General features: G+C 41.2%; 1 protein-coding gene across 1 annotated transcript in view; it reads right to left on the bottom strand.

The window, feature by feature from the left end:
* LOC133615682 (meiosis inhibitor protein 1) overlaps positions 1–14,939 on the bottom strand; it is a 149,365-nt gene that overhangs the window by 20,900 nt on the left and 113,526 nt on the right. Inside the window, exons 29-30 of the mRNA XM_061974446.2 lie at positions 13,569–13,650; positions 5,066–5,172 (exon numbers count right to left, since the gene is read on the bottom strand). Of these exons, the coding sequence (XP_061830430.1) occupies positions 5,066–5,172; positions 13,569–13,650 (189 nt within the window). The remainder of the gene's footprint in view (positions 1–5,065; positions 5,173–13,568; positions 13,651–14,939) is intronic.

Here is a 14,939-nt window from a genome sequence, read left to right as displayed (position 1 = left end):
AGGACGCATTACGACAAGTTGGTACACTCTGACACCCAATTTAGAGCGAGAGCGACACAAAAAGATGCGAGGATTATGAGTCATTTTTCATGTAAATGGGAATATATGAACATCCTAGCAGTCTAATGACAGCAGACATTGTACAGTAAGCGATGTTTTATTGTGTTTGTTGGCTCTCATGAAGTCTGCAGTGAGCGTTCTTGAAATGTACGCACCGCGTATGCTTAAAATGATCAAAAAACGTAAATATTATAAATGTCACTATATTACATATATACTTTCATCATGTATATAAAACCTTAATGGAGGTGATTGGATGTTTTTAGGGCTTCATATGCAGAATAGTGTGTCACGTCTTTCATAATGATTGTGTCACACCGCGGTGAGGGAAGTCTTGTCTTGGTTTTTTCTGTCTTGTGATTTACATGTTTTATTTTGAAAAGCAACTCCTCTTGTTTCAGATCACGGGTCCTTCCTCTTGTGTCACCAGTCTGACGTCATTCCTGACCCTTGTTTGTTTCCACCTGTTTCCCATTACCCTCATGTTCTTTATAAGCCCAAGCCTCCCCTTGTTCTGTGCCAGATTGTCTCGAGCTTTCGTGCCTGTCTTGCGTTCCATGTTCATGTTCATGTTCATGTTCATGCCTTGCCTTGTCCCACGTCTACGTCCTTGCTTCCAGAATATCCCACGCTGTAATTTTGATTTAACTTTTTCCTCCCTCAGAGCGACTTTTGTTATTCTACCTTTTTCTACCGCAGTGGTGAGTTATAATGTTTCCTTAAAGATTTTTTCCTCAAAGTTTGTTGAGTGATTTTTTGTTTACATTGATTAGAGTAGTTAAGTTTTATAGTCTTTATTTTCTTCCTCCTGTTTGGGGCGTTTTTTGTTAAAGTTTTTTGATAACAGATGCGGTGCTAATTATATCGTCCTTATTTTTGTATTCCTCCTTTTTGGAGTGATTTTCGGTTTTTCCCTTTTGGAACATTTTGTCGATAGTATTTTTGTATTTCATAGTATTTGAATTTACTCGGCTCTGGAGGCTTAAAGAGTATTTCAAAATAAAAGCTTTATTTGGAATCACCTCTCTGCATCTGAGTCCCTTCCTCCGTCCAAGCCTGACAGATTGTGAACGATAGGAAAAATTCCCAAAAAACTGCAGTTCCCCTTTAAGAAACATATTTACTATTCATTTAGTTTAGCTCTAAATAATTACTTGTTAATTTTCTTTTTCATCAGTCGTTAGTTATGTAGTAATTTAGTTAGTACTTATTTTTCTAATCAGCCGGACCTAAGCCTAAGGTTTATGTGGTAAATAAATAATAAATAAAATCAAGAGTAGTCCTCTAGATTCATGTCTAGAGAGCTCTAATAATGTTACAGAATGGATTCAGAGCTTAAACAAGTATTTTTTATACTCCACTATGAACATATTCAATTTATAAAAAAATAATTCCTACTTTGTGGAAATTCCTTCATATGCATATATATACAGTGGGGGAAAAAAGTCAGCCACGATTGTGCAAGTTCTCCCACTTAAAATGATGACAGAGGTCTGTAATTTTCATCATAGGTACACTTCAACTGTGAGAGACAGAATGTGGAAAAAAAATCCAGGAATTCACATTGTAGGAATTTTAAAGAATTTATTTGTAAATTATGGTGGACAAGACAAGGAAGATCTCTGGCTCTCACAGACCTGTAACTTCTTCTTTAAGAAGCTCTTCTGTCCTCCACTCGTTACCTGTATTAATGGCACCTGTTTGAACTGGTTCTCTGTATAAAAGACACCTGTCCACAGCCTCAAACAGTCAGACTCCAAACTCCACTATGGCCAAGACCAAAGAGCTGTCGAAGGACACCAGGAAAAGAATTGTAGACCTGCACCAGACTGTGAAGAGTGAATCTACAATAGGCAAGCAGCTTGGTGTGAAAAAATCAACTGATCACTGATAATCTCCCTCAATCTGGGGCTCCACGCAAGATCTCATCCCGTGGGGTCAAAATGATCATGAGAACGGTGAGCAAAAATCCCTGAACCACACACACGGGGGGACCTGGTGAATGACCTGCAGAGAGCTGGGACCAAAGTAACAAAGGTTACCATCAGTAACACACTATGCCGACAGGGAATCAAATCCTGCAGTGCCAGACGTGTCCCCCTGCTTAAGCCAGTGCATGTCCAGGCCCGTCTGAAGTTTGCCAGAGAGCACATGGATGATACAGCAGAGGATTGGGAGAATGTCATGTGGTCAGATGAAACCAAAATAGAACTTTTTGGTATAAACTCAACTCGTCGTGTTTGGAGGAAGAAGAATACTGAGTTGCATCCCAAGAACACCATACCTACTGTGAAGCATGGGGGTGGAAACATCATGCTTTGGGGCTGTTTTTCTGCTAAGGGGACAGGCCGACTGATCCGTGTTAAGGAAAGGATGAATGGGGCCATGTATTGTGAGATTTTGAGCCAAAACCTCCTTCCATCAGTAAGAGCTTTGAAGATGAAACGTGGCTGGGTCTTCCAGCATGACAATGATCCCAAACACACCGCCCGGGCAACGAAGGAGTGGCTCCGTAAGAAGCATTTGAAAGTCCTGGAGTGGCCTAGCCAGTCTCCAGACCTCAACCCCAAAGAAAATCTGTGGAGGGAGTTGAAAGTCCGTGTTGCTCGGCGACAGCCCCAAAACATCACTGCTCTCGAGAAGATCTGCATGGAGGAATGGGCCAAAATACCAGCTACTGTGTGTGCAAACCTGGTAAAGACCTATAGTAATCGTTTGACCTCTGTTATTGCCAACAAAGGTTATATTACAAAGTATTGAGTTGAATTTTTGTTATTGACCAAATACTTATTTTCCACCATAATTTACAAATAAATTCTTTAGAAATCCTACAATGTGAATTCCTGGATTTTTTTTTCACATTCTGTCTCTCACAGTTGAAGTGTACCTAAGATGAAAATTACAGACCTCTGTCATCATTTTAAGTGGGAGAACTTGCACAATCGGTGGCTGACTAAATACTTTTTTGCCCCACTGTATATACAATTCATCACTTGTCGGGTCTAGAACCAATTAATTACACATTAAGTTGAATATAGCTGTATAGCTCGGTTGGTAGAGTGGCCGTGCCAGCAACTCGAGGGTTCCAGGTTCGATCCCCGCTTCCGCCATCCTAGTTACTGCCATTGTGTCCTTGGGCAAGACACTTTACCCACGTGCTCCCAGTGCCACCCACACTGCTTTAAATGGAACTTAGATATTGGCTTTCACAATGTAAAGCGCTTTGAGTCACGAGAGAAAAGCGCTATATAAATATAATTCAGCCCCCTAAATGGTGCTTGATGTGAAAGCATACCTGCCAACTTTTGAAATCAGAAAAACCTAGTAGCCAGGGTCCAGGGGCCGCAGGCCCCGGTAGGTCCAGGACAAAGTCCTGGTGGGGGGTTCAGGGGGGGTTTGCCCCCGACGCAAAATGATTAGCATTCAGACAGGTTAAAATGTTGCTAAAACCATCACTTTTCTATCAGTCACAGTGACTTTTCAAAACAAAAATATTACAGCAAAAATCATATGGGTTGATTGACATTTTTATTCTGTAAGCTAACTTCAATAGTTTGAAATTATTTTGAGAAAATAAAAAAGCATACCATTGAAACAAATGTCTGTGACGTTACAATAAATGAGTATAAATTTTAATATCTAAGATATTAAAAAAAGAAATTTGTTTTCCTCTCATGATAAATTAAATATTTATACCATTCAATCAATGCCTTATGCTTTTTCAATATTATGTGATTATTTCTTTGATAACCACAATATCATACCTTGACATCTTTAAAAGAAATTCAGTGAAAATATGCAGTTCACCATGCAAATGTGTTTTGGTAAATAAAGTTATGATTGTAAATGTATTCAAAATCTTTTGACATTAACTTTATATGTTGAAACTTTCAACAACTTGAAAGAATAAGATTTTTGAGAGTATTTGGTTCAAATTACACAATATAAATAAGACATGTCATTATTGATATTGCAGACATTATTGTAACAAGAAACTTCAGGTCGAAATTTTGGTTTATGAAAGAAATATAAATAAATATAAATATAAAACTTCATGACGACATTTTTCAAATTAATAAAGAGTAATACAATAGTATGATAGTTATATGTTACTTGTTTTGAACATGTTATCGTTATCACAAATAAAAAGATATACTGTACACAGAAATTATTTTTGATTTGATTTATTGTTTATGTAATAAAAGATTTACTTAAAATGTTATGTTTTGTGAGTTTTGTTATGCTACGAACTGTACTTACCGGCGATGTAAACCGAAGGAGACATTTCCGTAATGAAAGCTGCAACACCCTTTTTAGATCCCATCATCACTGCAGCATTATCGGCAGCAAAGCAAACCAAATTCTGCCAAGGAATTTCGTTTGAGTCTATTTCTTCCGCGAGTATTTTGTAAATGTTTTCGCCTGTGGAAGCCGTATTGCATTCCCTCAAAGACAGAAGTACTGACAATACTTTTCCAATATGCAACGGCATTAGACTTGTGTTTTTTTGTCCCAACGTGGTCTTTTACATCGCTAATTCCTCCGTGTCCGATCGAAAAATCTTGTCTGCACAAGGTGCAATTCGCCTAGTTTTCACCCTTTTTGGAACGGATAATTATTCCCGGATAGGCTTTTGAATATTCTTCACGGAATGACTGCAGTTTTCTTTTCGGTTTAAGACTCGTTTGCGATTTTTCTCCGGCTGATTCCATGATCGTTCTCTCGTTTGGAAACAATGGCAACTGGTGCCTCGTGCTTGGCAGCGGTGCTATAAATAGCCTCGCGCATGGCATTCGGAATGGCTCGATAGGAAGTTACGGGAAGCAGTGTCGATTGTCATTGTTGTTACGCGATTTTGTGAATAAAACTTAAAAAAAATAAAAAATTTTTAATGAATGAAAAACCATATTTTTTATCACTGCAACCGTAACCCGGAATAGGTTGATGAAAACCGTACTAATTACGGGAAAACCGGAGTAGTTGGCAGGTATGTGAAAGGTCTCACCAGTGTGAGCAGTCTGAGAATGGCAGGGTGCAGGAGGCAGCCCTCTCCTGAGCTGTGCAGGCAGGAGAGCAGGAATCGACTCCATGGCTGACAAACCACATACTTGGCTACAAAACAACACACAAACAACAACGATGAGGATGAAATTCAAACTGAGATCAATGTTTGGCATAATCTGTTAACCTGACTCTGGCCAGACCCTTGTAGGTGGCTGAGCTCCACACAAGGATCTGGGCTCGAAGGCATTGCAAACTCCTTCCAGATAGCAAGAAATAATGAACCAATCAGGATTTCATAGATGTGACGTAGCGCCGAAGCGACTGTTTGACTCAAACAACAATGGCTGCGCGTCGTGTGCTGACATTGATTCTGCTATTGCAGGGGTCGGCAACCCGTGGCTCCGGAGCCGCATGCGGCTCTTTGATCACTCTGATGCGGCTCAGCAGCTTACCTGCTGAACCCCCCAATTTTCTGTGAGACTTCCGGATTTCAGTGCCTCTAACAGAAATCTCCTGGAATTAATAGTCACCGATTTTCACCCTTACAGCTATAATAAGGGCGTGCCATGATGGTGCAACATTTGGTGCCCTCTACAATCTGTATTAATAGCGTGTCAGCCCAACACTTGTTATACAATATACATCTTCTGCTTGCACACGTACGTGACAGTAAGGCATACTTGGTCAACAGCCACACAGGTTACACTGACGGTGGCCATATAAAACAACTTTAACACTCTTACTAATAATGCGCCACACTTTGAACCAAAACCAAACAAGAATGACAAACACATTTTGGGAGAACATCTACACCTTAACACAACATAAACACAACAGAACAAATACCGTATTTTCCGCACTATAAGGCGCACCTAAAAACCACAAATTTTCTCAAAAGCTGACAGTGCGCCTTATAACCCGGTGCGCTTTATATATGGATTAATATTAAGATTCATTTTCATAAAGTTTCGGTCTCGCAACTACGGTAAACAGCCGCCATCTTTTTTCCCCGTAGAAGAGGAAGTGCTTCTTCTTCTACGCAAGCAACCGCCAAGGTAAGCACCCGCCCCCATAGAACAGGAAGCGCTTCTTCTTCTACGCAAGCAACCGCCAAGGTAAGCACCCGCCCCCATAGAACAGGAAGTGCTTCTTCTTCTACGCAAGCAACCGCCAAGGTAAGCACCCACCCCCATAGAACAGGAAGCGCTTCTTCTTCTACTGTAAGCAACCACCCGCCCGCGTAGAAGAAGAAGAAGCGCGCGGATATTACCGTACGTTTCATTTCCTTTGTGTGTTTACATCTGTAAAGACCACAAAATGGCTCCTACTAAGCGACAGGGTTCCACTGACTTTTGATATTCCTGTGAACCGCACTGTGGATACAACGGGAGCACGTACGGTGAATATTCGCACCACACAGGGAATGAGAAGTCATCCTTCACTGTGGTTCTAGCTTGCCATGCTAATGGCCAGAAACTTCCACCCATGGTGATATTCAAAAGGAAGACCTTGCCAAAAGAGACCTTTCCAGCCGGCGTCATCATAAAAGCTAACTCAAAGGGATGGATGGATGAAGAAAAGATGAGCGAGTGGTTAAGGTAAGTTTACGCGAAGAGGCCGGGTGGCTTTTTTCACGCAGCTCCGTCCATGTTGATATACGACTCCGTGCGCGCCCACATCACGCTGGTTTTTAATATATTATTCAAGTTTGACTGACCTATCTGACTGTTTTTTTGACATTCCTTTAGCGCAGTTAGATGCGGCTTACAACACGGGGCGGCTTATAGGTGGACAAAGTTTTGAAATATGCCGTTCATTGAAGGCGCGGCTTATAACCCAGGGCGCCTTATGGTGCGGAAAATACGGTACCCAGAATCCCATGCGGCCCTGACTCTTCCGGGCTACATTATACACCCCCCCCCCCCCCCCCCCCCCCCTCTCTGTGCGTCGATTGAGGTGGGCGGGGTTTGGTAGCGGGGGTGTATAATGTAGCCCGGAAGAGTTAGGGCTGCATGGGATTCTGGGTATTTGTTCTGTTGTGTTTATGTTGTGTTACGGTGCAGATGTTCTCCCGAAATGTGTTTGTCATTCTTGTTTGGTGTGGGTTCACAGTGTGACGCATTATTAGTAAGAGTGTTAAAGTTTTTTATACCGCCACCGTCAGTGTAACCTGTGTGGTTGTTGACCAAGTATGTCTTGCGGTCACCTGCGTGTTCAAGCGGAAGCCCCATTCAACGTGTGGCCAATCAGGCACGCTGGTTGTAGTGGGCGCTAAATGCTGTACCATCACGGCACGCATGACGCCGACAAGAGTCATTCATTTAAAACCCGCGTGCCGCACCAGCTTTCAAATTCCATAAAAAGGAGTGGGCAGCGTGTCTGAGACCTTTGGTTTATACATATCACAAAGCAAAAAAAAAACTTTGTTATTTCAGTTATTTCATTTAAAATTACAAAAAATGTTCGCGGCTCCCGTTGTTTTCTATAATTTGTGAAACTAGTCAAAATGGCTCTTTGACTGGTAAAGGTTGCCGACCCCTGTGCTATTGCAACTGTTTTGTCGAATCTATTGAATATCAATCGTTAAACGATGAACAGAGAACGGTTTTGAAGGCATTTATTGGTGGCAAGGATGTTTTTGGCTCTTCTTCCGACCGGTTTGGATCTCCAAGCGTGGCTCTCATCGGCGTCACGGCTTGCTTTGGATGCGAGTGCTAGAAGTAGCACGTCATTCAAGATAACGGACAAGTGCTTTATCCAATCACATACAATGATTTTTTTTACTTCTGAAATACATCTCCTATTGAGAAGTCCCAGATCCTTGTGTGGAGCTCAGCCAACTACAAGGATCTGGCCAGAGTCAGGTTATAATCTGTAACATGGTACATCAAACCAAGGCCTGCACAAATGACAGGGGTCTCTGAACTTTTACTACTTTTACAAAAATGAACATGGCCGATAACTACTCATTTATTTCCTATGTCATATCTACATGGTGAATCACATGGGTGGCCTGGAGGGAGCGGATTCAGACACAGAATCTTGACAAGACCTTTCAGTTGTCATTCAGTCAGTGACAGCTGTTTTTCCAAACCTGCCCTACATCTGAGGGTTGAGCTAGAAATCTGCAAACACATCCTCTGCTGGCACTTCTTGGTTAAAGAGACCAATGGGTCAATGTGTCCAGCTCTGGAAATTGCTTCTTTCAGTCTTTGACAGAGCCTCTTGCGTTTGTCTTTTCAGTTTTGTTACCTTGTTCCATGTTTGACAGTCTTTTTACTGCAACGCTTGCTGTTTCTTTCTAGTCTTACAACAGGAGCAAGACTGCACATTGTAAGCCCCCATTTGTTAAGGATGTTGAGTAATTCCCCACAGCCTGAAAAGGAGGCTATGCTGATTGCAAAAATGAAAGCTGACTATGTGGGGCTAAAACCAGAGGACTTAAAGGGGAACTGCACTTTTTTGGAATGTTGCCTATCGTTCACAATCATTATGAGGGACAAAAACACACGTCTTTTTTGGGGGGGTAGCGGGGGGAGATATATATTTAATACATGCAAACCTTTAGTACAGGGGTCGGCAACCTTTACCAGTCAAAGAGCCATTTTGACCAGTTTCACAAATTATAGAAAACAACGGGAGCTGCGAAAATTGTTTGTAATTTTAAATGAAACAACACTGCATACAAAGTTTTTCTTTTTGCTTTGTACTATGTATAAACCAAAGGTCTCAGACACGCTACCCACTCCTTTATATGGAATTTGAAAGCTGGTGCGATACGCGGGTATTAATTGAATGACGCTTGTCGGCGTCATGCGTGCCGTGATGGTACAGCATTTAGCGCCCACTACAACCAGCGTGACTGATTGGCCACACGTTGAACGGGGCTTCCGCCTCTACACGCAGGTGACCGCAAGACATACTTGGTCAACAACCACACAGGTTACACTGACGGTGGCGGTATAAAAAACTTTAACACTCTTACTAATAATGCGCCACACTGTGAACCCACACCAAACAAGAATGACAAACACATTTCGGGAGAACATCTGCACCTTAACACAACATAAACACAACAGAACAAATACCCAGAATCCCATGCAGCCCTAACTCTTCCGGGCTACATTATACACCCCTGCTACCAAACCCCGCCCACCGGAGCAGGGTTGGGGTGGGGGCGGGGTTTGGGAAGCGCTACAGGTGCATTAAAACCAAAACAAACAGGCTAAAGAACAGCTTCTTCCCCAGGGCCATAACCATCCTGAACGGACTGCCCCATTGTCCCTCATAACTGCCTTCTCTTCGGTGCAATAACCCATTCCACCAACCACCCTGTTTTTGTTTTGTTTTTTCATGTATATATTCATTTCACACCATATTCATTGCACTTCTACATTTTTTATATTTCTATATATTTGCACATTGTTTTTCTAGCATGCACACATCGCACTGTATGGAATGGCCTCAATCTCGTTACCTTGCGTAATGACAATAAAGCTGATTCTGATTCTGATTCTGATGTGTGTAAGCAGAAGATGTGTATTGTATAACAAGTGTTGGGCTGACACGCTAATGATACAGATTGTAGAGGGCGTCAAATGTTGTACCATCATGGCACGCCCTTATTATAGCTGTAAGGATGAAAATCGGTGACTATTAATTCCGGGAGATTTCTGCGAGAGGCACTGAAATCCGGAAGTCTCTCAGAAAACTGGGGGGTTCAGCAAGTAAGCTGCTGAGCCGCATCAGAGTGATCAAAGAGCCGCATGCGGCTCCGGAGCCGCGGGTTGCCGACCCCTGCTTTAGTAGATCAGGATTTAAGTCAGGGGTAGGGAACATATGGCTCTCGAGCCAGATGTGGCTCTTTTGATGACTGCATCTGGCTCTCAGATAAATCTTAGCTGACATTTCTTAACACTATAAGTACCGTATTTTTCGGAGTATAAGTCGCACCTGCCGAAAATGCATAATAAAGAAGGAAAAAAACATATATAAGTCGCACTGGAGTATAAGTCGCATTTTTGGGGGAAATGTATTTGATAAAAGCCAACACCCAGTATAGACATTTGAAAGGCAATTTAAAATAAATAAAGAGGCTGAATAAGTGTACGTTATATGAGGCATAAATAACCAACTGGTATGTTAACGTAACATATTATGGTAAGAGTCATTCAAATAACTATAACAGGGGTCGGCAACCCGCGGCTCTAGAGCCGCATGAGGCTCTTTAGCGCCGCCCTAGTGGCTCTCTGGAGCTTTTTAAAACATTTATGAAAATTGGAAAAAGATAAGAGGAAAAATATATATTTTTTGCTTTAATATTATTTCTGTAGGAGGACAAACATGACACAAACCTCCCTTATTGTTATAAAGCACACTGTTTATATTAAACGTGCTTCACTGATTCGACTATTTGGCGAGCGCCGTTTTGTCCTACTAATTTTGGCGGTCCTTGAACTCACCGTAGTTTGTTTACATGTATAACTTTCTCCGACTTTCTAGGACGTGTTTTATGCCACTTCTTTTGTCCACCAATTTTGTAATGTTGTGCGTGAATGCACAAAGGTGAGTTTTGTTGATGTTATTGACTTGTGTGGAGTGCTAATCAGACATATTTGGTCACTGCATGACTGCAAGCTAATCGATGCTAACATGCTATTTAGGCTAGCTATATCAAGGTCAAGGTCAAGGTTCAACTTTATTGTCCCCGCGGGGAAATTTGTCTTGGACACAGTGCATCATTGCTTTCTTAACATACCCAAAAACAACAGAACAAAAACACAAGCACAGACACAACCACAACCATACAACTAACATTTAAACATCAGAACATGGAGCTTGATAGACATAGGTGGCACTTTGATGTAGGCATAAAATCTACAGTATGGAGATAAAGATAAAGTACCAATGTGCATGGCACTAGAGCTCATGGATAAAGTGCTGTGTGCTAAAGTGCTTAGTTCTAAAGTGCTATGTGCTAAAAAAGTGCTAACCTATGTATTAAAATTCTATTGCACATTGTTGGTCAGCTTAATGGAGGCTGGGACAAATGATAATTTAAGGCGGTTAGATTTGCATAGTGGGACCCGGAGTCTTCTCCCTGATGGCAGGGTTCCATAGTCAGGAAAGAGTGGGTGTTGTGAGTTGGAAATAATTTTCTTAGCTTTTTTCCTAACTGCCTGCTCATAGATGCTCTGTATAGGCTCATATTCTTTCCTCCCTACGATTTTCATTGCCGTTTTATGCATGCCGGCCAGTTTGCTTTTTAGCTTAACGGTTAGGTTGCCAAACCATGAGGTGATCCCGTATCTAATGATGCTCTCTACATATGTACATATTGCATCATTATGCCTCAATTGTAGGTATATTTGAGGTAATTTAGTTTCCTTTAAGTCTTCTTAATTCAATGTATATCTCATGACACACTATCTGTATGTAATATGGCTTTTAATTTTTTAAATTTTTGCGGCTCCAGACAGATTTGTTTTTGTATTTTTGGTCCAATATGGCTCTTTCAACATTTTGGGTTGCCGACCCCTGAACTATAACATATAGAACATGCTATACGTTTACCAAACAATCTGTCACTCCTAATCGCTAAATCCCATGAAATCTTATACGTCTAGTCTCTTACGTGAATGAGATCAATAATATTATTTGATATTTTACGCTAATGTGTTCATCATTTCACACATAAGTTGCTCCTGAGTATAAGTCGCACCCCCGGCCAAACCATGAAAAAAACTGCGACTTATAGTCCGAAAAATACGGTAATGAATAATTCAGCTGGTAATCAGTGTTAAAAATAACGTTCAAAATATAAACCACTCTCATGCATTTTAATCCATCCATCCGTTTTCTTCTTCCAGTTCAAGAAGTCGAATTAATGGTAAGAAGTATTTTATTTATTATTGGTTAGCTTTATAATAACAATATAATTGAAAAGAATAAGAGACTTATTATACTCTAAAAATGTTGGTCTTACTTAAAAATGCACGCATTTTGTTGTATTCAGTGTTAAAAAATATTATATGGCTCTCACGGAAATACATTTTGAAATATTTGGCTTTCATGGCTCTCTCAGCCAGAAAGGTTCCCGACCCCTGCTTTAAGTATTAATACAAGTACCGTATTTTCCGCACTATTAGCCGCACCTAAAAACCACAAATTTACTCAAAAGCTGACAGTGCGGCTTATAACCCGGTGCGCTTTATATATGGATTAATATTAAGATTCATTTTCATAAAGTTTAGGTCTCGCAACTACGGTAAACAGCCGCCATCTTTTTTCCCCGTAGAAGAGGAAGTGCTTCTTCTTCTACGGTAAGCAACCGCCAAGGTAAGCACCCGCCCCCATAGAAGAAGAAGCGCGAGGGTATTACGTTTCATTTCCTTTGTGTGTTTACATCTGTAAAGACCACAAAATGGCTCCTACTAAGCGACACACTGTGGTTCTAGCTTGCCATGCTAATGGCCAGAAACTTCCACCCATGGTGATATTCAAAAGGAAGACCTTGCCAAAAAAGACCTTTCCAGCCGGCGTCATCATAAAAGCTAACTCGAAGGGATGGATGGATGAAGAAAAGATGAGCGAGTGGTTAAGGGAAGTTTACGCGAAGAGGCCGGGTGGCTTTTTTCACGCAGCTCCGTCCATGTTGATATACGACTCCATGCGCGCCCACATCACAGATGGTGTCAAAAAACAAGTGAAGCACACAAATACAACACTCGCCGTCATTCCGGGTGGATTAACCAAAGAACTCCAACCGCTCGATATTGGTGTCAACAAGGCATTTAAAGCATGACTGCGAATGGCGTGGGAACAATGGATGACCGAAGGCGAACACACATTCACTAAGACAGGGAGACAGCGCCGGACGACATACGCCAACATCTGCCAGTGGATCGTAAATGCCTGGGCGGATATTTCGGTCTCAACTGTGGTCCGAGCTTTCCGGAAGGCAGGATTCACGGAACTGCTGGAAAAACAACAGCGACACTGACTCTGATGACTTCGACGAGACGGAGCCGGCCATTTTGGATCCCGTATTCGCCCAACTTTTTAATTCGGACACCGTAGGAGAAGAATTCGAGGGATTTATGAATAAAGAATAACTTCAGAAAGTGAGTGTTATGTTTATTTTGTGTGTTGTGACATTAACGTTCGAGCAACATTAAGTTATTGCTATTGCTCTGCACTATTTTGAATTTTACTATGTTTGTGATTGCACATTTGCACATTACCGTACATTTTGGGAGTGAACAGAGTTGTTAGAACGCTGGTTTTTAATATATTATTAAAGTTTAACTGACCTATCTGACTGTTTTTTTGACATTCCCTTTAGCGCAGTTAGATGCGGCTTATAACACGGGGCGGCTTATAGGTGGACAAAGTTTTGAAATATGCCGTTCATTGAAGGTGCGGCTTATAACACGGGGCGGCTTATGGTGCGGAAAATACGGTAGTACAATACACTAATAGGGCAGAAGTGGTTGAAATATTACCTGTCTTGGGACTCTTCCTATGCAGGAAGCCAAGCAAGGAAGTCAGGCAGTTGACTGAAGCTCGCAGCAGCAGCTCATGCTTCTAAGAAGACAAGAACAAAAGTCAGTGTAATGTGAAAGGAAACCCAAACTATACAGGACAGTAGTTGAAATGGCTGTACAGTTCATTTGCAGCGATTCGGTCAAAAGGTGCACGCAGAAAATGTGTTTGATCGCTGGCAGTGATGAAACCAGAAACAAAAAGAATAAAGAAAGGCCAGGCAGAGAACTGTAATGAGGATTTAATAATGAATGCCTTTTCTGTTGTGGCGCTTCTCGGAAGACAGTCGACTTATACGCTAATCTTCAAGTGGAGCAGACAAGAAAGTACCCAGGAGCAAGAGTAGGCGGGGATGGCTGTTATAAAGGTGAAGAGGATAGAGTTAAAACATAGGACAAGTTAAACAGAGAGAGAACATATGATACAAGCTAGGGCAGCAAAATATTATGTTTTTATACATATTTTTTTAATTATTTTGTAGAAATCAATATTTTACAATACATTTTTTAGGCCATCTCTATGCAACCAGAATGAGCGTTTCTAACCTCTAACTTGTTTGAAAAAAGGTTATTACAATTATACCAAATAATAATTGGAGAATCGGCTTGAATTGAGAATTGTGTTGAATCGAGAAACCGATTCTGAATCGAATCGTCGCCCCAGGAATGGGAATCAGATCAAATCGTCTGGCGCCCAAATATTCACACCCTTAATATGTAGCTGTTCATTGACAAGCTTTGTATAAGTAAACATGTTGCAAGACTGCTTGTGTAGGAGATTTTAGATGCAAACTGATATGATCCGATAACTGTTTTTTGCTGATATTGGACCGATATTGTCATGTCTGTGTAATCATGTTTTGTTTTAAGTCATGTTTTGTTTAGTTATAGGACTCTTTAGTTTCTGTCTTTTCACTCCCTTGTCTTGTTTCCATGATTACCCCATTAGTTTCACCTGTTCCACGTTTGGACTCATTGTGCACTCGTTTGTCACCATAGCAACCCATTAGTTTTCACCTGTCACGTCACGCACCTGTTTCACGTTTTGAGTCACGCACCTGTTTTCGTTAATCATGTCCATAGTATTTAAGTTCATTCTTTTCAGTTTGTCGTTCTGACGACCTCACCACATTTATGCTCTGCCCATGCCTGATACTTCTTTCCATGTCCATTCTTCATGCAACTATTTTTGTCCAAGCCAAGTAAGTTTTTGTTCCATGTTTATAGTCTTTTTGGTTTCATAGTTTGTTCTCCGCCACTGTGCGTGTTTTTCGTTTGTACTTTTTTGCTATAGTCTTTTGGTTTCATAGTTTATTCTCCGCCACTGTGCGC

This window comes from Nerophis lumbriciformis, linkage group LG22 (assembly GCF_033978685.3).
Source record: "Nerophis lumbriciformis linkage group LG22, RoL_Nlum_v2.1, whole genome shotgun sequence".
Classification (NCBI taxonomy): Eukaryota; Metazoa; Chordata; class Actinopteri; order Syngnathiformes; family Syngnathidae; genus Nerophis; species Nerophis lumbriciformis.
The sequence above is the reverse complement of the archived record's forward strand: the minus strand, read 5'-3'. Positions and strand labels throughout refer to the sequence as shown.